General features: G+C 35.6%; 1 protein-coding gene, 1 long non-coding RNA gene and 1 pseudogene across 23 annotated transcripts; all 3 read left to right on the top strand.

Moving 5' to 3' along the window:
- The first annotated feature begins 9 nt into the window (after nt 1-9).
- LOC147476082 (dihydrolipoyl dehydrogenase, mitochondrial pseudogene) lies at nt 10-1540 on the top strand (annotated as a pseudogene). The gene is made up of 2 exons (XR_015209744.1): nt 10-38; nt 277-1540. The product of XR_015209744.1 is annotated as a dihydrolipoyl dehydrogenase, mitochondrial pseudogene (transcript).
- Nucleotides 1541-9560: 8020 nt separating this feature from the next.
- Nucleotides 9561-12279, top strand: LOC147476081 (uncharacterized). Its single transcript, XR_015207790.1, has 2 exons — nt 9561-10422; nt 11907-12279. It is a non-coding gene; the product is annotated as an uncharacterized LOC147476081 (long non-coding RNA).
- Nucleotides 12280-16035: 3756 nt separating this feature from the next.
- Nucleotides 16036-21320, top strand: LOC147476080 (uncharacterized). 21 transcript variants are annotated; one of them, XM_086583124.1, is made up of 11 exons: nt 16036-16190; nt 16437-16641; nt 16714-16766; nt 16851-16915; nt 17784-17863; nt 18514-18559; nt 18768-18848; nt 18919-19011; nt 19931-20030; nt 20132-20484; nt 20991-21320. In XM_086583124.1, exons 4-9 carry the CDS (start codon nt 16874-16876, stop codon nt 19964-19966), a joined length of 378 nt encoding a protein of 125 aa, XP_086439250.1. In that variant the 5' UTR covers nt 16036-16190; nt 16437-16641; nt 16714-16766; nt 16851-16873; the 3' UTR covers nt 19967-20030; nt 20132-20484; nt 20991-21320. The 21 variants fall into 21 exon arrangements, 12 of the variants coding, with proteins under 12 accessions (XP_086439250.1, XP_086439245.1, XP_086439252.1 ...); XM_086583119.1 differs by lacking the exon at nt 19931-20030; XM_086583126.1 differs by lacking the exons at nt 18514-18559; nt 19931-20030 and having other exon boundaries at nt 18773-18848.
- Nucleotides 21321-22835: the final 1515 nt, after the last annotated feature.

Genomic DNA, 22835 nt, shown 5'->3' with positions numbered 1-22835 from the left:
TCAGTAACAATGTGGAAGGTGAAGGCAATTTGTTACCAGTCAGTACAACGTATGGTAGGTGTTCCAGCCATTTCTCTATTATAAATTCTTTTCATTGTATACATTTTCCTGGTTGGGTCACTATATGGTTATTGGATTGTTAATTAATACCATTTACTTGTTTCGCCGGGATACCGGAATACCTGATAAGTCAAAGGATTTTTGGAACATGACCTTGATTCTGTACCATTCTATAATCTAATGTTTTGGTAAAAATTCACGTTCAAATGATGTCAGATCCCTTCTAGGAATCACAATTGATGAAAAGAAGATTGTATCATCAACTGGGGCTCTATCTTTACAGGAAATCCCTAAGAAACTTGTTGTTGTTGGTGCCGGTTACATTGGCCTGGAGATGGGTTCAATGTGGGGACAGCTTGGATCAGAGGTAACTGTTGTTGAGTTTGGGCCAGACATTGTCCCAACTATGGACAACGAAATTCGTAAGCAATTTCAGTGTACCCTTGAGAAGCAAAAAGATGAAGTTCATGCTAAAGACTAAAGTAGTTGGAGTAGACTCCTCTGGTGAAGGTGTCAAGCTGACTTTGGAACCATCAGCTGGTGGTGAGCAGACTACACTAGAAGCTGATGTTGTTCGATCTTATCTCAGCTGGAAGGAATCCATTCACAGCCGGGCTTGATCTTGACAAGATTGGTGTAAACACCGATAATGTTGGTCGTATCCCGGTGAATGAGCGCTTTGCCACAAATGTTCCCGGTGTCTACGCTACTGGTGATGTCATTCCTGGTCCCATGCTAGCTTACAAGGCAGAAGAGGATGGTGTTGCTTGTGTGGAGTTAATAGCAGGAAAGGAGGGTCATGTTGATTACGACATGGTACCTGGGGTTGTATACGGTACCTGGGGTTGTATACACTCACCCTGAGGTGGCATCTGTTGGAAAGACTGAGGAACAGGTGAAGACTTTTGGCATTGAGTACCGTGTGGGCAAGTTCCCTTTCCTGGCAAATAGCAGGGCCAAAGCTATTGATGATGCAGAAGGGTTGGTGAAAATAATTGCTGATCGAGAAAGAGTCTGACAAGATATTGGGGGTTCACATCATGTCTCCTAATGCTGGGGAACTCATTCATGAGGCAATGCTGGCCATGCAATATGGAGCTTCAAGGGAGGATATTGCTAGGACATGCCATGCACATCCAACAATGAGTGAAGCCTTGGAGGAAGCTACAATGGCCACTTACGACAAGGCCATTCATATCTACTACTGGGTTTTTTCTAAATTTTATATAGCTCTTGGGAATGATTTCGGACAAGTTTCTTTGCACGACACTTAGCTGTTTTTGCACACTGAAATCAATTGTTCATGTTATTACATACTAATATTTCTTTTTGTGTTTGTCAATGCGCAAGTGAAATTGTAAGAGAATCATTTCTTTCCTGATTTACTGTAAGTGGGGAAGCAATTGACGATTGATACTCTGTTCATATTGTTCTATGCCATCTTTTCTACTTAAAATAGAATTATGAGCAGACTTCCTTATGTTATAACCCCAATTTGTTTGAAAAGAAAATTCTATATAATGTGTTTGTCTTTTGTAAATAATAGTTGTGTTCTCGACGAGGGCCATTTGACATTCTTTTCCCAATAGTATATACCTATTACAAAACATTACAGATGTTCTTTTACTTCTATTGCTTCTTCGGTTTATGACAGATTATGCTTTCACATTACAGACAATATTCCGAAAAGCTTGCCTAATATGTCTCCTCCCATGCTTGCTCTAAGGAGTCCACCATCTGTTCACCATTGCACAATTGTAAACTCTATTAAAAAAAGAATAAGTTCTACAAGGAGAGCCAGAAACCCAGTGTCTACTAAAACTTACACCGTCGCAGAGCTGCAATCAACTACAAGCAGTTTCAATGAGTATCACCTTCTTGGAGAGGAATCACTCGGTTCTGTTTTATGTCCAATGTTACATCCAGTGAGTTAGAATGTTTAAGACGACTCACCATTTAATTAGCTTATCGATGTTTTACATACTTACAATGTTTTATGTAAAGGAAGACGAGTGTATATAATTAATGAACTGCAGTTTATGATATTTATGTTATGCATGATTGGCATTCAACTTGCTGGTGTGCTACTTTTATGCAAAAATAAATGTAGAAGGGGTGCTTTATATATGTGATTGATTTAGTGGGTGTTCGAATGTCAGATATTGCATCAATGATATGGATGTCACATGGATGAAATAGCATATGTAGCTATTTCTTTGGTTTTGCATTGAAAGTTGAACACATTTATAATGATATACAATGGGATCTAAATACTACCGAAAGAAATTTCATTGTTGCATTTGTCACAAAATCTTATTTTTATTATTTTCTATTTTGCTTATAGGGCCAATTTCAGAGGCTACTGTGTGAACAGAAGTACACTTACATAAGTTCATAAAAGAATCTCATAAATTGATGATATGGTTTATAGGCTTCTTTTATTTGTTATTCATGTGCGGAGCACGTGCATTTTGCTAGTTTACTTAATGATCGAGTTAATAAGATAATATCCTACCTAGACTTATATAGTTGGTCGATGAGGGTATAATATAAAAAAGATACATTGCGACAGAAGTGCCACATCATTTTTTGTAAATTTTGTGCACGACTCTTAATAAACCAAGTGACAGAGTTATACATGTTGCTGTTGCCACTTGCATTACAGAACCAGATACGACTTTCATATATAAGTTGATATTTATTGGATAATAAGGTTGGAGATCCTACGTTACGGAAAAACCTTAGCATATTTTGGGTACATGGCCGTTATATCCTATCACCATTTCCATTATTCTAAATAAACCAATTACATTGATTGTATATTTTGTATGCGTGTACGCATTGATCGGTTAGAAATAGTTAGAAGTGTTGCAGTTCTTTCCCTTCTGCCATTGTTTTTTTTTTTAACAAAGTTATGGGGTTAGGCCGACCCTAACTGTATTAGAAATAAATTATCTTACATAGATAGCTCCATATCCATCATCTTTTACAAAAGAGTCAAGAGTGCATCCAAAGGAGGAGTCAAATACAAAATAGGGAAATGTTTCTCAAGTTTAGAAAGGCACTCAGCTACTCTATTTGTTTCTCTGTAGCAGTGACTGACTATACAAGAAACCATTTGATCACACGTCATAGTAATAGATTTCACTATGTTTTGAGTTTTGACAGTACCATGGTGGTTTGACTAACCCATTAACAATCTGTACTGCAATCAGCGAGTCAGAATTGATCTCTACTCTTCTGAAGCAATGGTTCTGACAACCTTGCAACCCCTTTCCAACAGCCAGAAGCGCTATTACTTACTATGCCTTAGTAATAGAAGACAATCTTCAAATTTTTATTCATTTATTTATTTTTAATGTTAATAATTTCATCTCTTCCTTATTTCAACAAAGATAAAATGGAATCAGGACCCGACGTAGGTGAGCGGTTAAATTCACTAAAATGGAACTCATCTCTACCCAACGATGAAGAAGATCCATTTGCACCTTAGATCAATTCGTTGGAGCTGAAGGAGGTAATTGCTTTGTATCTCGAATAACCTACATTTCCTGCTTCCCAGGGTTTCGGCCTTTCGGGTATGGTACATTGGTACACTTTACCAGACAGGTCCACCAATGCAAAGAAAGGAATCATTGTTAGAATAGACAGGTCCACCAATAGCAAAAGAAACAAGGGTGATGGGGGGAATCTTCCAATGGTGCTAAAGGCAACAAAGCGTCTTCCTCACAGGACTTGATTAGGCGAGATTCCAACTACGAGTTTGAGTTCGATAAGTCTATTTTCTCTATGGACTCACGCCTTCTTTATATATAAGGTTGGTCAAAACTACTGGACAATGATCGAAGAGAAATTTAGCCTGCGAAAGGAGTTTTATAAATTCTGCCACAAAAGAATCTGAAGCACCAATTGAATCAATGCGAATCCAGTAATATCTGCTAGAAAAAATTTATTTCAACAGATATGTCAGACACATTAAGGTAGTTTAATATTACATATAACGTTAGATATATTAAGGTAGCTGGCTGACTTGGCTCCATTAAAAAGATGTTAAGGAAACACAACGATAAGAATGAAGTTGATTTGGTTTGGGAACCTCCATATCTGGAAGAGGTTCACAAGTTTTCTTCTCTCTCACGTCAAACACCGAGTTTAGTAGCAATCAGACTCTCTGCACTGGAAAAAGCAAAAACGTATCACTTAAAATTAAAGGAAGAGTCCGGTTCCTCTATAACCGGGTACAGAGATTAATCTCTGCCATTATTTCGCTGTTAAAACTGTGTCGAGATGGAAGGCTGGAATGAGAAACAAATGGGCATATCATAATTACCCATGCATCATTACATTTCATGTACGTATACTAATGGAACTATGGAGACTCTAAGCTATATTTCAAGTGCCCATAAGGATCTAAAAGTTTAACATCTAAACTTTAATTTCCACTCACAAGGTTCGAATCGGTAGGGCTAAATGATTCCACTTATGGTAACACCTGTACAAAATATGTCAAGTCAGCCAACTCATTCTGTCAAACATTGAATCGAGGTAAATAGGTAATGTGATTACCATTTATTTTTTTTCGCTAGAATGTGTGATTACCATTTACCAATATGGTTAAGGGTGGGATTCGAGCTAAACAAGCCGAGTTTTACCATGCTCAAACTCGGCTCGCTAATTACACAAGCTTTAAATTGAGCTCTAGCTCGGCTCATATAGTAAACGAGCGAGCTCGAGCCGAGCTTAAACGAGCCGAGCCCGAGCCGCTTGATTATTTTACACTATAAATATGCTATTTGAGCTAAACGAGCCGAGCTTCATCAAGCTCATTTGTTACACGAGCTTTAATTTGAGCTCGAACTCGGCTCATATAGTTAAACAAGCGAGCTCAAGCCGAGCTCCGAGCCCTCGGCTCAAATTCCACCCTTAAATATGGTTCTCGCTAAAATGATGAAGGTGTTTGTTACTGCCGGACCCCATATTGTGTTGGGCAGACCCCAAAAACTAAAGCACTTATTACAAATATGCCATTGCTCCCAAAAGTTATTTTGTGTTGGGCACCTCCCAAACCAAAGTGAATTTGACTTGTTGTAACTTTTTCAGCCCATCTCTTTTATTCTCTTCTCTTCTACCATCAAAAACCATAAACCCTTAAACTTTAACACTAACATTAAACACTAATGGAAGAGCCCAACCCCATTTTAGAACATGAAGATGACGAAGAAAATGTAATGCATCATGACCCCATTCAAGAAGAAAATGTAAAACAAGTTCCAAGTGACCCAATTCAAAAATAAAATGTATAGCAAGTTCAAAGTGAAGAAAATAGAAGAATAGATGATGATGCAGTTAATAAGAATAAGATAAATCTAAATTAAACGTAATTATACATATAGTAATTATGCATGTAGTAATTATACATGTAGTAGTTATTGATCGATGTGTACAGTGATGTGGCTGAAATAGAAAATTCGAGGCTTAAACGACCCGGCTAGGTCGTTTGTATTGCACACCAAACGGTCTGGTCACACCGTCTTGACTGAGTCCAAACGATGTGGCCATGTCGTTTGGCATATGGACTAAAAAAAACTTGCCGGTGTGGCCACACCGTTTGGACTAGGTCCCAAACGATGTGGCCATGTTGTTTGGGATTTGAACTTGGAAAAAATGACTCGTCTGTTTTTTTGCCTCTTGAACGGTGTGGCCATGTCGTTTGGGATTTGAACTTGGAAAAAATGACTCGTCTGTTTTTTTGCCTCTTGAACGGTGTGGCCACACGTTTTGACTTAGTCCCAAACATCATGGCCACACCGTTTGGACTAAGTCCCAAACGGTGTAGCCATGTCGTTCATCCTCACAACTCAATCAAACAAGGTACCATTAACATGCTTAACTTTATAGTGTTTTCTTATTCTTTCGTTTGTTTATTTTCTTTTCTCTCTCTCTCTCAAATCTAATTATTTGCAATATGTATCTATATTATCCATAACAATTTAATTTTGAAAACCTAAAACGTTTCAGTGTATATACTTTTGAGTTTTTGCTCAATGTGAATATTTTCCTTTTCCCGACATTTACTATTTTACATATATTATGAAGGGATCTTCATCCCTACCAGGTGTTTAATTTCTCTTGCGTAAGATATATAAACTATTTTCAAGGAGTACAAGAGTTCAAGGACCTGATCTACCTAAAGAGATAATCTACAACATATATTTTGAGTAGACTTCCTGCTTAGTGCTTAGTCCGTTGTGCACGTGATACGCAACTTCGCGGCATTACAACAAGTTCATCTTTTGTTGAAACGCACCTTCGTCAAGCTACTCCAGTCATTGCTTTCAGCCATGACCATTCTGTTTGCGAGCTACATGTTAAATTCATTGATAAAACAGCTAAGAAGATCACCAAACGCAACTATTGTTTGGATGGCTTTTACGGTTCCTACAATGGGTTCCTTCTGTTCAGATCACCCAAAGTGTTATATATGTGCAATCCCATCACATAACAAAATATAGAGATTCCTTATGCTCACATTTGTGGGCTTTTCTTCCACCCAGCCTACATGGAGTACACAGTTTTATCTGTATGTCCCCTGACAGATGGAAACTTCCAGGTTTCTTTACATGGCTTGCTGTCCGATAGACAGAGAGCAGTTAGCACCTTTACTCATCCTCCATCTAATGAAAAAACCCCTATAATCTTAAATGGGAATTTACATTGGATGGTCTGCGACAAAGCTTACAAGGAGGCAAATGGTGTTAAGGCAGATTGTTCAAACTCCATTGTGCTATGTAATATGAAATCGAGAGTTTGATGGAGAGTTATCAAATTGAGAGTTTGATGAAGAGTTTTTGATCGAGGGTTTGATGGAGAGTTTCGAAATCGAGGGTTTGTGAATTTGACGAAGGGTGGTATTGGCTATTGCCGGTTTTTCAGTTTGTTGAGTGTTTTGGTTGGGGGGTGTATGGCTTAGAAGTTGCGACCAACACAATGGGCAGACTCCGGCCCAGCTCGGCCTAACTCGGGGTGTGCCCAACACAAATTGGGGTCTGGCAGTAACATCCGAAAATTCCGAAATTTCCGATATTATTGCCAATTTATTCCGAAAATATATACTTCTCTCACTATCCACTTGATTAGATCTTGACCGTTCATTCATTTTATATTTTTTTACTTCCAAAAACAAAACAAAAACATAACCTACCTAGCTTACTTCCCTTGAATTGAATTGGACCACTCTATCGTCATTACAATCCGCCCGCCATAACAACAATGATATGAAAAAAATGTCATTGAGTCATACAATGACTTCCAGACCAATCCAAAAGCCAAATTCCAATAGATAGAATATTATGTAAAGCTACTTTGAGTCCAAGACCATAATCCATTATTTATGCAGACACTTCACGCTTCAATTTCTACACACGAAAAAAGATTGAAACATTACAAATACCCAGACCTCAACAGAGTGCAATGCTTGCTATTGGTGGCTGCAGGTTCTTTTTCTCATTTTTTCTTGGATCACTTGTTTGAATGAAAATGGGTTTTCTCAATAAACAAGTGCGTATTGTTGTTGGTACATTGGTGTTGTGGACATGGTTTTCTCTCCCTACAATGAACATTGGCGTATGATATTCCAAAAATAATTGAAAGTAAAGAGATCTTTGAAAATTTACCAAGTATTCCGAAATTTCCGAGTTATTTCGAAATTTCCGAAAGTTCCGAAATTGGAAATATATTTTGAATCCGAAAAAAAATTGGATCGGATTTGGCTAGCATATTAGGTTCCGAAATTTTTTTGGAAAAATTCCGAAGGAGGTTAATCCGATCCGATCCGATCCGAAGTCACCCCTACTAGATAGAAACAAATTCTTATAAGACAAATCCTAATTATATATTTATCTACTTGGCAAAATTATATGATTGTTAAATTTAATTTGCATTTGGTGAAGTAGTGTTTATCTAACTTATAGTCAAATTAATAAAAAACACCTTTCCGAATTGAAAATCATCTCCATGAAGAACTTTTCAAAACAAAATATTTCCTTAGGTTTATTTGTGTATACAAATATGCTTTGTGAATGCATTATATTGAACTTGGAGAGTAAAATTATAGCAATTAGAACTTGTTTTTGGGTGGTATGAGTAATTTACAAAGAACTAGGGGGTGATGTCTAAATTGGCCAAAGTTTTCTATGACTCAAGAGTAAACCTATCTACTCACCTTTCAAAACTATTTAAATCAAGATCCTCCTTTTATCTTTCCTCACTCCCTCTCAACTCTCAATAACCAACCAATATAATACGTACACTTTCCTATTCGATCTTCTACTTTAATGGCTTCAACACCGGCTGATGTACTATGGGAATATGACCCATTTATCCAAACTTTTAAAGACGGACAAAGGTTAAGAATCAGACCTGATGTGTTTACTCGACCAACATGTGTTAATTCAAAAGATGTTTTAATCACATCGAAAAACATAGTGTTGTTACCATAGAAGATTCCAACATATTTTGCCAAGAAAGTGTGTTATCAACAAGATTGTATCTACCCAAAGGGGCAAACATATACTCTAAACTACCCCTTCTCATTTACTTCCATGGTGGTGGTTTTTGTATAGAATCTGCTTTCTGTGCAACGTACCACATATTTGCATACACAAATAAACCTAAGGAAATATTTTGTTTTGAAAAGCTGTGCGTGGAGATGATTTTCAATTCGGAAAGGTGTTTTTTTATTTATTTGACTATAAATCAGAGAAACACTACTTCACCAAATGCAAATTAAATTTAACAATGATATAATTTTGCCAAGTAGACAAATATATAATTAGGATTTCTCTTATAAGAATTTGTTTCTATATATCCAGTGAATATGTAGTGAAAAGGTGTATGTAGTGGAATGTGGGTTCGAAACTTGGAAGCAATCCAAATCGAGGTTGTCTAAAGCTCGATCACCAATTCAATATGTATATAAGAATTTGTTTCCAAGTTTCGACCCACATTCCACTACATACACCTTTTCACTGCATATTCACTGGATAGAAACAAATTCTTATAAGACAAATCCTAATTATATATTTATCTACTTGGCAAAATTATATCATTGTTAAATTGAATTTGCATTTGGTGAAGTAGTGTTTCTCTAGCTTATAGTCAAATTAATAAAAAACACCTTTCCAAATTGAAAATCATCTCCACGCACAACTTTTCAAAACAAAATATTTGCTTAGGTTTATTTGTGTATGCAAATATTCTTTTGTGAGTGCATTATATTGGACTTGGAGAATAAAATTATAGCAATTGGAACTTGTTTTTGGGTGGTATGAGTAATTTACGAAGAACTAGGGGGTGATGTCTAAATTGGTCAAAGTTTTCTATGGCTCAAGAGTAAACCTATCTACTCATCCACCTTTCGAAACTATATAAATCAAGATCCTCCTTTTATCTTTTCTCACTCCCTCTCAACTCAAGAACCAACATATATAATACGTACACTTTCCTATTCGATCTTCTACTTTAATGGCTTCAACACCAGCTGATGTACTATGGGAATATGACCCATTTATCCGAACTTTCAAAGACGGACGTAGGTTAAGAATCAGACCTGATGTCTTTACTCGACCAACATGTGTTAATTCAAAAGATATTTTAATCACACCGGAACATAGTGCTGTTACCATAGAAGATTCCAACGTATTTTGCCAAGAAAGTGTGTTATCAGGAAGATTGTATCTACCCAAAGGGGCAAACATATACTCTAAACTACCCCTTCTCATTTACTTCCATGGTGGTGGCTTTTGTATAGAATTTGCTTTCTGTGCAACGTACCACAATTATCTAAATTATTTAGTTGAAAAAGCTAACGTTGTCGCAGTTTCAGTGAATTATAGAAGAGCATCGAATTCCCTGTACCTTTTGCTTTTGAAGATTCATGGACTGCTTGATTCGATGGGTATTTTGCAAGAACAACCTAAAGAATTCTCTCCACCTCAAGAAGAATGGTTGAGAGACTATGCCAACTTCGACAAGGTATACATGGCAGGTGATAGTGCAGGGGCTACTATCACACATAATATGGCGGTTCGAGCGGGCTCAGATCCTAAATTCAATGGCAAGTTTAGTGGGATTCTTGTAGTCCATCCTTATTTCCTTAGTTTTCAACCAATTCCAGGTGAAGGGTCGGAAATGGATGATATGTTGAAGCTATGGTTTGCTATTCAAACTACGATAATCGGGTGCGAAGACCCGAATCTCGATGACCCGCTTGTCAATCCGATTACAGATCGATCCAAACTTTTCGAAGTTGGCACCCAAAAGGGTATTGGTGTGTGTTGCTGAGAAAGATGGTTTGGTACATATGTGATAACCCATAAAAAAAATATATAGTTTACCTACGAAATGAACGATGAACTCAAAACATAAGTAAACTAAACTAATTTTACGGGAAGCTATCAAGTTTTCTACTCTCAAATCTATCGAAATAGAGTGGAGTAACAAATTCGTTCCACTCCTAGTTCTCTAACATGAAATGGTTTCATAGTTAACTAATCGGTCTTAAGTCTAATGAGAGGTTTATGAGGGGAATTCTATACTACGAGGTAAATGAAATTAACAAGTTACGAATAACGAAATGATACTGAATACTGAATGTGAATCTAGATAAAGAATTAGAGGGAAATTGATTCCACCTCGAATCCAACTTAATCACCTAGCATAGACTGTTGTAATCCAATCCTTACGTTCTTACTGTAAGGATTGCTCGTTCTAATCCCTAATTAACATGATATTTCTACCAATTATAACTAGCATGTGAGGTCGTTTACCCATTCTCATAGTGAAACACGACCTTCTAGAATGGAATAGACTCTAGAACGATTCTACACTTATACAACTAAGCTTTCATCAAGGCTTCATCAACCCCTCTAATGGAGGTTTAGCCGAGAATCATTCCGCAATCATTTCCATATGAATCTAAACTAAACATAATATCAAGACTCAAAATTTACTAATCTAAATTAAACAATAATTAAAATCTAATTAACAACTAAGAAATGGTAACCAACAATAATTAAAACTAGATCTAATAGATTGAAATAACAAAAATTGAAATGACAAGAATAATAACTATTTTATTTATCTAATGAATGATATTCAATGATTCAAGAAATTAATCTAAAACAAGAAATGAAATTCTAAAACTAAGTTCTAAAACTCATTAATGGAGGCTAACTAATCTCATTCTAATCTAGGTCTAACTATCTACCATTAACAAAGAGCTAAGCTTTTGTTTTTATACTTTCAGATCCAAAAATCGTGCATGGGCTTGGAGCCATGTTTTGGGCCAGAGAATCAGGCCCAAAACCTAATTTCTTTAGTCCAAAATGGGCTCTTCAGCTGTAGTTGGCTTCGATAGATGTTTCGTCCACTTCTGCTCCTATGATTGGGTCAAGGCTTAGACCATTGGAAAGCTCTTTCCGAGCCGGTCGTTTTGACATAAGGTAGACCCAATTCCGAGGTCTGAGTCCAAAGATATGGTCTTCGAAAGTTCTCACGACTTTGTGTCTTTGTTTTACGCCGCGTTGACTTTGACTTTTCAGCTTTAACCGGGCTTTAGAAAGGCTTTGTCTTCTTGAATCTTGGCCTTTAATCACAGAACTCCTTAGCAACCAATCATTGCTCATTTATCTCGCTAAAGTGGCACATTTCTGCACATAATGGACTTTGAAGCCTAAAATGCATAAAAACACGTAATCAGTATTAACTCTTACTTATTATTCACATAATTGGTCTAAAAGTATGATTATTAATGGGTTAAAACTATAGTTTTAGACTCTTATCAATAGGGGAAAGCTTTATTATGATAACCTAATGAAATCTGAGTGGGCGAAAGGGGGTGGAGTGGTGGAGCTTTTTGAATCATTTGGCGAGGGCCATGTATTCCATACCAGCAAACTTATCAGTGCAAAGGCTGATGCATTGATGAAAAAGGTGGTTGATTTTATAAACGCAAAAGACCCAGCAAAAGACCCCACAAAAAAATAAATTCTCTTCAACATAATGTTATCATCTATTATTATGCATTATGTTTTCTTTCATTTATGTAATGTAGTCTATATATGTAATCTATCATCTATTATGCAATCTGTTTGCTATTCCACTTCTATAATATTGTAATCATCATCTATCCATATGAATAAAGAAGTTGTTGAGTATTAATTAATCTTTGTAATTAACCAATATAAATATCTTTGTTTTTGTTTTTGGCTTATCAATACTACTACGGAAAGCACTACTAGAAAAATATAAGATAGAATACATATAATTGGGATCGCGTACACTTTATTTAATTGGAAAAGTGATCTATTTTTTTTTACCGTAAACTTATATTAAAATTCTAGAAATTGGGAATTCTAGAAATTGGGCTCTAGACACTTTCTTTAGTGTGTTTTTTGTCTAGAAAAAGACCAATATTATCTTTTGATTCTACTCCAATTTTAACAACACGTCACTTTTTAGGTGTATTAACTGTTTTTAAAACTTCTTATTTATCCTTTTTACTCTTTTATTTGTAACTGCCAATTTCTTCTACAAATAAATAATACGAAAATCTAATGTGCGCAGACTGTAGGTGTGTGTCAATCGAGACCACTCATCAGGCAAGGGTGCGTGTGTATTGTTCCAAGATGTACTGTAATAAAATAATACAATTGTCTTATAAAAAAAAAATCATTTGTCCTTTCACAATTTGAATTACATCAAACAAAGCTTAAACATGTTATTCAAAATTATCAGAGATGTACTTTAAATTGTTAAAGTTGTATTGAAATTAGTTGTAATCAACATACATTTTTTCCGTTTTTGAAGTTGATGTTTTCCATATTGTTTTGGTCTCTCCAGAAATTCATCTCACTTTTAATTGGAATTTTGTAGATTTCGGATGAATTTTAGTTATTTTGATTAACCCACTACTCTTTTGGTAACTGATTTAGTTCGTATCTTTTTTTTTGTTGGTAGTTGACTTCTTTAGGCTGTGTTTGATAGCTCCATTTGTCATGGCAAATGCAAATAAATGGCACTATTCACTTGTTTGGCACTGTTTGATGTGTTTTTTGAGTCATGGCAAATTTTTTTTGGATTTGCCACAAATTGTCATTTGCCATGATTTTGGTGGCAAAATTTACTCTGGGGGAACTGAGTAAATTTTACCACGACAAATTTGTACACAAATTTGCCATGATTTGCAACCAATCAAAAATGAAAAAAAAAACCCCCCGATAACATTTCTCTCTCCCCTTTCTGGTTTGATCTCTCTCTCTCCTTCCTCCCCTCAATAATCTTTTTAATCGATTTGCACGGCTTTCGGGTATGCTCATCTCTCTCTCCATCTCTCATTCTTTGTTGTTTTTTTTTTTTCTTTTCTATTTATTCTTTGGATCATTAGTTTAACAATTTAATTGGATCTATAATCTCATCTGTTTGGTTTTCTTTGATAATTATTCCATATTTGATTATATTGAAACTTTTTGAGTAATATAGGTGAAGCGGAGAACAATTAAAAGGAGATGAATGCTTTTGGTGATGATTGATCTTGTTGATTTTCCATTGACTCAAAAGAAATCAATCTCTTGGAGTGTTGAGCTAATTGTGGGGGTATTGGGTTAAAGGAGTTTAGTTCTTGATTCGTTCAACACTCGAATTCGAAAAAGTTTAGCCTCTTGGGGAACAAGTATCTTGCATTTTTACCAATCATCTAATAGCTTTGGCAATTGTGGGAACAAGTATCTTACTTGTGTTCTCGTGATATTTTTTCTGGTCTAGTAATGGCAGAATCCAATTTGAATCTCTCGAGGAAAGGAAGAGAATTCACTACCACGTTTTCTTCGGGATGCAAGGTATTGCTTTGTTTCTTTTACATTTGATATTGAGAATTAGCTTCGTTGTGAGAAGGGAATTGGTCCTTGGAACTCATCCCAATCATGAATAGGTGATTATAATATATATTAGAAATGTTTTCGGTTGGAAATGACCAAAAACCTCTAAAGTTTGGGAGAATGGTCCCAACTCCCAAGTCTCCCAACCCCATAGGAAATGCTGCAAAGACAATACATGCTTATTTAGTTATACTTCTTCCGGTCTTTAGTATCTTTTGCAATTGCCTAATGGTTCATTGATTCTAATGCCACCTTGTTTTTAAGAAGGATGAACTTGGAAAGGAGATTATAAATATTACATTGCCTACAACACTTGCTTTACTAGTGACCCAATTGCTTCTCTAATTGATCTGACATTCATTGGCCATATAGGTTGGTTATTTTCCTTAGTTTTCTCCAATGAACTATTAGAAACTTTGCATTTTCCTACTCTACATACACACGTCATTACCACTCATGCTATGTATGCGCTTTAGTGATACACAATGTTTTCTGTTATAACAGTCTAGTGGAGCTTGCTACTTGTTGGAGTTTCCATTGCTCTCTTTAATCAAGCTAAAAAAATTACCATATTTCCACTTGTCATTATCACTACTTTTTCGTTCTTGAGGAAGAAGAAACTATAGTTAGAGTTACCGATGCATGCGAAAGTGATAACCTCGAGAAAGGACTTTCTAAAGACAATTGAGACAACAAAAGACTTGATTACGTAACACGGTATGTTAATATCATATATGCTTCTAGTTCAAGAATTAAGACTAGGGTGCATTTATATAATTTCACTTCCCTAGTTCGCTCATCAACTAATTATCTGTGGTGCGGTGGCCTCTGTGGTGCTATTGCTGTTGGGTGGAGTGTGTTAGGTGCTATTACGGCTGCTTTGTTGTTGTTCTTTGGGTGGAGTGTGGCCGGGTGGAGGTGTCTTTGGGTGCGTGTGCTTTCGGTGCTCTTCTTTGGGGTGGAGCGTGTCTTTGGGTGGTTTCTTCTTGGTGGTGTCTTTCTTTTGGGTGCTACTGGCTGGTGTTGCAAGTTGCAACTAGTAGATAAGCAAACTAGTAGATTACCACATAACGGATCTTTAGCTCAAATGGTAGAGCACTTGGGAGATTGCATCTTCATGTATTCCAAGGTGGTGGTGGTTCAAATCCACCAAGATCCTTCATTCATTGGTTTTTTATTATGTAACAATGGTGTTAATGGATAAAACTATATGGTTGAATATGTTTTTAGTACTATTTTGCACAATAGTACATAAAAATTATTTAGTATTGTGTATGTTATCGTTGGTAGATTGTTGAGAAGTTCGCCGAGAGTGATCTTGTTTATAATTTTTTTTTTGGTTTTTCTTATATTTCATTGAGTTTGAAAACAAAAAATAAAATAAAAGTTGAATACTACTTGCCGTGGGAAAAAAACCACATAAATAAAACCATATGAAAATAAAATAAATTTACAAATGAGAGTAGCTATCATTAATAAATCTTAAATATTTTAAAAATACGAAAAAAATGAAATATTTGTCGCGGCAAATTTGGACAATCAAAAAATTTGCAAATGGTTGCAAATCGGGGCAAATTATATTTACCACAGTATTATCAAACATTGGTAATTTAAATTTGCCACAAGTTATTTGCAATTGTCACATTACAAATTTACTAGTGGCAAATGGTGACAAAATTTGCATTTGCCACAGCTCCAATCAAACATAGCCTTAGTTGGGACTAATAAAAGAGGTCAAAATTGTAAAAGTCAGTATGAAATTTGAAACAGATGTCAAATTTCAGTTTTTATGGAGGAAAAAAAAATTTTTTTTTATTATTTTCTCTAAACTTACGAAATTTGCGTCTGTGTACCTATACCCAATTTTCTGTATTAAAATTTAGCATTAAAAAAAAGCACACCACTTTCAAATCCAAGCCGAAAATTGTTAATATGTGTTGAATTAACCTAAACAGATCGGGCCCAAATTTGTTAAAACTAAAAAACCCTCCTCAAACATTTTCATATTTTCCACCGCGGAAAACCACAAAACTAACTCGTGCATGCACAGAGTCTAAATAGTAATTATGGGCCTACCACAAAAATCGAAAGATAAACGAGTAAAACACTTGATCTATCATTCTCTTGTTCTCTCTCTGGGTCGTCTGCTCTGTCAAACCTGATCTGTTTTCTTGTCTGGTCAAGCACAAATGAAAGGTATTAGGTTGAATGCTGACGTTAGGTTCCACCTATCCTCACTAATTGCTGGTGTAATCACAAGAATTTGGGCACTCTCTATTTTCCAAGAATTTGGATTCCTCGAACCAAACACAACCTAATTGCTTTTTCTTTTGGGTTATAGAATTTGGGCATTAGAGATTCTTAAAGTAGGTATCTTTGGATTTTGGTATATGTTATTTATTTTGTTTTTTGTTTTCCATCTGCCATATTTCAATTTGAGAGAACTTGGAGATATTGGAATCGTCTCATTCGAATCTTGCAACTCCAAGCAATAAGAGCTCGATTGCACTTGAATAGCATTGTAAACACTGCAACAATGGTCTGCCTCTTGTCGTCAAGCATAAACTCTACTGAAGATGATCACACAGAGAGAAGTCACTATCCGTATTGGTAGCAGAAAACTCTCCCACTTCTCCGGTTCCTTACGGTAAGAGTAAACAATTTGGTAGTTTTTTACAATTTTTTACAAGTCATTGTAGTGAGATTTTTTTTTCTCCAGATGATGCTGATGGAATTCAGGAATTTAACCAAATGAGCCCCCACAAAGAAGAGGCAAGTCATTTTATGTTTATTTCATTATCTCACGCTCTCAGTTTTTTCATTGTGGGTCTGGGAATAATGATTTGTGATATCCAGGAAGAGGACATACAACATTGAGGATGATTGCAAACATTGCAATTGTAGAAGGTCCAAATGAAACGGTAAGGGGTGTTTGTTTTTCCTACTTATAAGTGCTAGACCACTTATAAGCACTTGTAAGTGGTGGACCACTTATTTTTACCCATTTGTTTTTTTCCACTTATAAGTAACCAACAATCAAAAAAACTTATAAGTAGGGCCGAAAGTTGTAAGCGATAAAATCCTACTTACGCCAACTTATAAGTTGGGATTAAACATAAAATTACGTAACTACCCATGGACGCATATAAAATTACATAACTAACCAAATAGCAAATAAGTTGATGCAAATGAAAAGAAGTTAATTTCTTTCCAATAGCACTTCATGATTATCATAATAAACAGTATGTCTATTGTGGATTGTTTAATGCATGGTCTATATGAATTTATTTCTACTTCCATTAAATTGATTTCTTATATGATCGTCATTAACTTCGACAAGAGAGTACATGTGTTATTAAAATATGGGTAAAATTGTAATGTCGCTACTTATAAGTGCTTGAAAAAACAAACACCCCTACCACTTATAAGTACTTATAAGTAGCAAAAAACAAACAGGTTTTAGGACCTACTTATAAGTAGCACTTATAAGTGTTTGGCACTTATAAATAGCAAGCACTTATAAGTAGAAAAAACAAACACCCCCTAAGTCATGCAGGATGATAATAACGAATGGATACTAGTAAGCCAATCCCTGCAATTTTCATTGACATGTGCGCATTATTGTGGGTTGTTATTGTGAGTGCTTTGCTGCTGGAAAATAAAAAGGGATGCAATTGCAAGTCCATCTGTTTTAAAAATATTGTGAATGCTTTCAGGTTTAGATATTTGAACCTTGGTCTTATTGTCAATTGTAATATAATTTATTCTCTTACCATTGGGCATTCTTAGATGCATACATGTGTGGTGTTGGATGCTCGGTTGGATGTATATGTTGAAGGATGCAAAAATTCTTTTTGGCATCAAAGAAGGTAAGTTCTAAACTTTCATTAAAAAACAGATACTTGTGCAATATTGAGATGCATAACCTGTCTCACATGTATTTCATTAGCTAGGTATAAGATATTTGAAAGGTGTATAAGTGTAGCTACTGATATGTAGTTATTTTTTTAGTTGATATAAAGGTTTATTTTTAGTTATTTTTTTTCCTGATATGTAGAAGCAGTGAAAATCTTAAGTAGAAGTAGTTGATTTTTTAGTGTACTCTATGTCTCTACCAAGGAAATAAGCTGATCGGGAATTTTGGTGTAAGAGATTCTGCGGTTTCCATAAGTAGTATATCTTTATTTGGTGATATAACTGATCATATTGGACACAACTGTGAATGTGGTTATCGACACAAAATAGCTTCATTTTCATGAAGTTCCAGAGTTGGGATGACGAAGTCAGATCCAAAGAATTACGTGCACTCACTAGCCACTTCTACTGCTAGTAAACTTATTGTTTCTGAAGGCTATGATAATGGGGCTTTTCCACGTTGTACGTAAATTATATCCTTGTTAATCTCATCCAATGGTTAGTTATAGTTTCTCTAGATGTAATCACTACTTGAGACCTATAACACTTTTATTTTTTGGAAAGTTTGAGACTAATGTGATATTTTTTTTATTTGTAAAAATAGGTATACTCGTCTTAGAAGTGCAGGCAATGGTGCTATTCTGAATGTGGTACTTGTCTTTTTTGCATTTGTCGCGCTGGAATCTATAATATTACTTAATGGCTAGATGAGGAAGCTCTTCTGTAGATTTGCTAGTTGCTACCATTGTTATGTATGTTGCACCTCTACCTTAGATTACCTACGCGGTGCACTTAGGCTCTTGGCCAATAATTTACTTGAAGTGTTGAATTTACTACAAGACTCTCTCAAATGATCAGCGCAGATGGAAGCCATATGACAATGTCACACAAGCGGACTGGGAGCGCCTTTGTGATTGGTTTGAAACAGACAAGTTCAAGGTAAAAAGAAATGCTATTATTCAAACTTCAATTGTCTTCTGTTGTACTTACTAACAAAAACCTATTGTGGAAACTTAGCACAATCAACAAGGCCATTCGTGCAAAGAAAAAAGTTAACCACTATGGTGGTTCAAGATCGTTTTTGAATCATCGAGTTGATAAGGTAGTATATATGTTTATATATCTTCCCGTGTCTAATTTTGAGATTTGAGTAAGATCTTGGACATTCATTATTGGATTTCTCATGCATATTATATTTAATCGTTTGTGGAGATGGTTTTAGCTTAACGAAAATTGGGTAATAAGGAGAATTGGTTACATAATAGGTTACATGTATATGGAAGTTATGATTTTTTGACATGTACCTTTGCTATGCCAACTTTGTTAATCTTGGTTTGTTGGACTATTCTGCCATGTGTTGGTAAATGGAGTGTAACTTTCTCCTTTGATGTCGGTTTTTTGAACCATTTGTTGTTCTTGAAAGCAAACATGTCTAACTTTCTAAAGGTACCAATTGTGCCTTCTATCTTCTACTAATTTAGTATAGAACTGCCTGCTAAATTTAAGGTATTTTTCAGCATGTAGTATTTTTCTATTTTCAGTTTTAAGAGATGTTCAATCTGGTGCAGATGACTAAGCTCTTGTTCCATCATGTTTATTCATTTTCGGACCTGTTCTTGCTTGTTTAGACTACTAGGGTTGTTGTTCCACGAAGATTTTGAAGTTTATGATCTGTTTGGTGTTGTTTAGACGTTTGCAGGTGTCGTTCCTTTGCTGTCTCAATTCCATTTATGATAAATCATTTCTAACGACTCTAGGCATTGCCTCAGTGCTAAAAATGTTTTAGCTTTGCTAAGATGGTTTTATAGAGGTCTAGGTAGGTGGGGGAGTTGCATTTGTTTGGGGGAGTTTTTAGAGCATTTTACATAGGCTACGGCTTAGGCTTATATGGTATTCAATGTCTGCAGTTTTTTGAGTACTCATTACAGAACACTTAACTAACCATCAAGATGTAGTTATCTGGTATTAGCATCAATTGTATTCCATGTTCCATATAATATGTTCAGTTGAACCTGTTACAGCATGATGCACACACAACAAGAGCCCGGCAGGATTGAATTTTATCGCATGATGTATTATAATCCGGGCAAAGGTTGGAGTGGCTCTGCTCAAGAAAATTATGTGAGGATCAAGTTTTATTTCCCCTTTCTTGTCTGTAATTACGGTTTGTCGTCTAAAATATTATTTTTGTTTGATACATGCCTCTTTTTTTAAAATTACAGGATAAGATGTTGGAGATGCAAGCTGAGTCCCTAGAAGAAGGTTCTACTGCCATGAATGAGGACGACATTGCTAAAAAGTCTTAGGTGCAAAACCAGGTTACATCGGTGGTCTTGGTCATGGCGTAGACCCAATGGCATCCTCCTCTTCTTACTGTTATCTAGAGGTTGAGGAACTTAGGAGGAGAGTTGAGGCTGCTGAGAGACAGGCTGAGGAGTATGAGAAACAGGCACAAGAGCTCACAACTCGTTTACATGAAAATGAGGACAAGGTTGAGGAGTTACAAAACTGGAAAGCAGCTTCTGAAGCTAAATTGAACTTTCTCATGGCGCACATTGGGGCCAACTTTTTTGTGGTATGTATCTACATATTAAAATGTGTTCATCTTTATTTTTATCTATGGTATGAAAGTATATAAAGTCTTATTTCTGTTGGTTTTTGTTTTTTGTTTAGAAATTTTTTTATATATATTTTTTTGCACTGATTAATATGTTGGAGTATAATCTGATGTAAAGTGATGGATGTATTATGATGGAATCTACTTGGAGGATGGATTGTAGGGTTACTCTCTCTGTCAGACTGATTTTATAATAGTATTAATTGTTTTACGGGTAAAAGGAAATTGTGCATGGAAGTATATGTTGGAGTATAAACTCTCTCTGTCAAACTGATTAATATGTTGGAGTATAAACTGAAATTGCTTTACTTGTTGATTCTATAAGTACATCCATTTTACTTGTTGATTTACCTAGGGGGTTAGGGTTTGTATTAGTGCATGGAATTTACTTGTTATTCACTTGTTATTGGCTTTATTCCTTTAATTGCATGCATGTGCCTTAATCAATTTCTTATCTATTATAGGTACTCAAGAAAATGTTGCTGCTCGTGTTTACGACATTGTAGCAATTGAATAGAGGCCAACTTTGACTTGAGAATGAACATAAATGAGTTGGGACAAGGCCAGGGGCCATTCACCAAGCAAACCCTGAAATTGATTGGGAAGACATACTTTGAGAGAAAATTAAAAGGCTGGCCAATACAATGTGATCCTCTATGACAAGATATTAGACGTCCCAAGATTAGGTTAGGTGAATTTAGTTCTATGTAAGTTTGATTTGTAAATTGGGATATAGATTGATGGCTATATTTGTATAATAATGTTTAATTGATTGGTGGCTTTGTTTCTTATTATTCATTTGTTGATTAAGTATATGGAATGTGATATTTATATCATATTTGCTAGAGCTAGATCTCAGGGTGGAGACTATTTGACCCAATTTTTTTTTTGGCTATAGTTATTAACGGATATTTCCGTTACAACAAACAATTATTAAGTAGCAACTGACACATCCATTACTAACAGATATATCTGTGACTTACAAATTTCTTTTCTCCGTTAGAAATAACAAATTTAAACTAGTTTTCAACTGTTGGCTATCCATTACAAAGAATTTTAGTAACGGATATAACCGTTATTAAAATTATTATCAGTAACGGTTATATCCGTTACTAAATTTGGTCCAAGTGAGAGTGACGCCCCAGAGATAACAAATATAAGCGTTAGTAAAAATATAAATAACGGATATAGCCGTTGGAATATGCTTTTTTTGGTGTAGTGATAGAGCATCTCCAATTGGGGTATAAACAGCATAGAGTGTACACTTTACACCCCAGTTGTAAAAAAACTCTTTCTAATGGGGTGGGATACCTAGGTAATAGAGTATTATTTTTTTGGATGCAAGTAGAGATTACTTTTAACATTTATCTTGAATTATTAATGTTGGATTCGCTAATGGGCTAAAGAATTTACATGATCAAATATAACTAATTGAAATAAACAAAACCTACAACGTAAAATTGTCTGAAATTCTAGTTTCCAAAAGAAATGCAAAAATAAAAATAGAGATGTAGAAACACAGTGCAAGGGTTTAAAAGAAGCAATACTCATGGCTTGTAGTAAACCGTACACATGCAAATAAAGAGTATAGCATGAAAGGATTGCTTACCTCGTAAATGCAATTGTTGGGAGCGAAAGACACGCTGTGGAGATATGGTGATCGAGGGTACGCAACTTGTCGTCATTGACTCAAACAGGGAGGAAGATCAAAGAGCTGCAATGATTTTAAAATTATGCACGTGCAGGACAATAAAGTTACACATAAAATCTATTATAACTCACCAAATGGGTTACAAAGAGGCTAAAAACCTTAGCTCAAGTATAAGTGTCCTTGCATAGTTGGATGTACTTGATAGAGAAAATCTATCGCTTAAAGAAAATGAGGGGTTCTTCTTTGCCATTGAGGAAGAGAGATTGTCGAGGAGGAAGCAGGAAGGGAGGAAATTATAGTTACCGTTTCGAGAAGAGCTATAAGAGGAGAGTTTAGTGGAAGAGGGGAGGTTTTCAGTTTAGGGAATTTAATGCCTTAATTACTTATTGAAAAGTTGGAAACGGTGGAAATGTCGAATTATGAAAGTGGAGGTGGAAGAAGAATAAATTGATGAGAGAGAGTACCGGATGGAATGGGAAGACTATTTTCGTGCTAAAGTAAATGAGACATTTTCAAGTGTGTTAATAAATTGCCCAAGTTGGAAAGATATTACTAGAATTACTGCATAGCAGTGGGGAAGTGAGTGTAGCACGGGTAGGAGATGAGAGGAGGAGGAAGATGAAGGAAGGAGATGAAGAGAATGGCGGAGAACAAAGAG

The sequence above is a fragment of the Coptis chinensis genome, chromosome 9 (genome assembly GCF_015680905.1).
Source record: "Coptis chinensis isolate HL-2020 chromosome 9, ASM1568090v1, whole genome shotgun sequence".
Taxonomy (NCBI): domain Eukaryota; kingdom Viridiplantae; phylum Streptophyta; class Magnoliopsida; order Ranunculales; family Ranunculaceae; genus Coptis; species Coptis chinensis.
This window is presented reverse-complemented; position numbering and strand designations above follow the sequence as displayed.

Excerpts from the sequence above, each read along its gene's own strand:
- LOC147476080 (XM_086583117.1), top strand. The coding sequence starts at position 17,604 with ATGTGCGCATTATTGTGGGTTGTTATTGTGAGTGCTTTGCTGCTGGAA. Across the intron at positions 17,711-17,783 it reads AATATTGTGAATGCTTTCAG|ATGCATACATGTGTGGTGTT; the intron begins GTTTAGATATTT and ends GGGCATTCTTAG. Across the intron at positions 20,031-20,131 it reads GCTCTGCTCAAGAAAATTAT|GATAAGATGTTGGAGATGCA; the intron begins GTGAGGATCAAG and ends TTAAAATTACAG.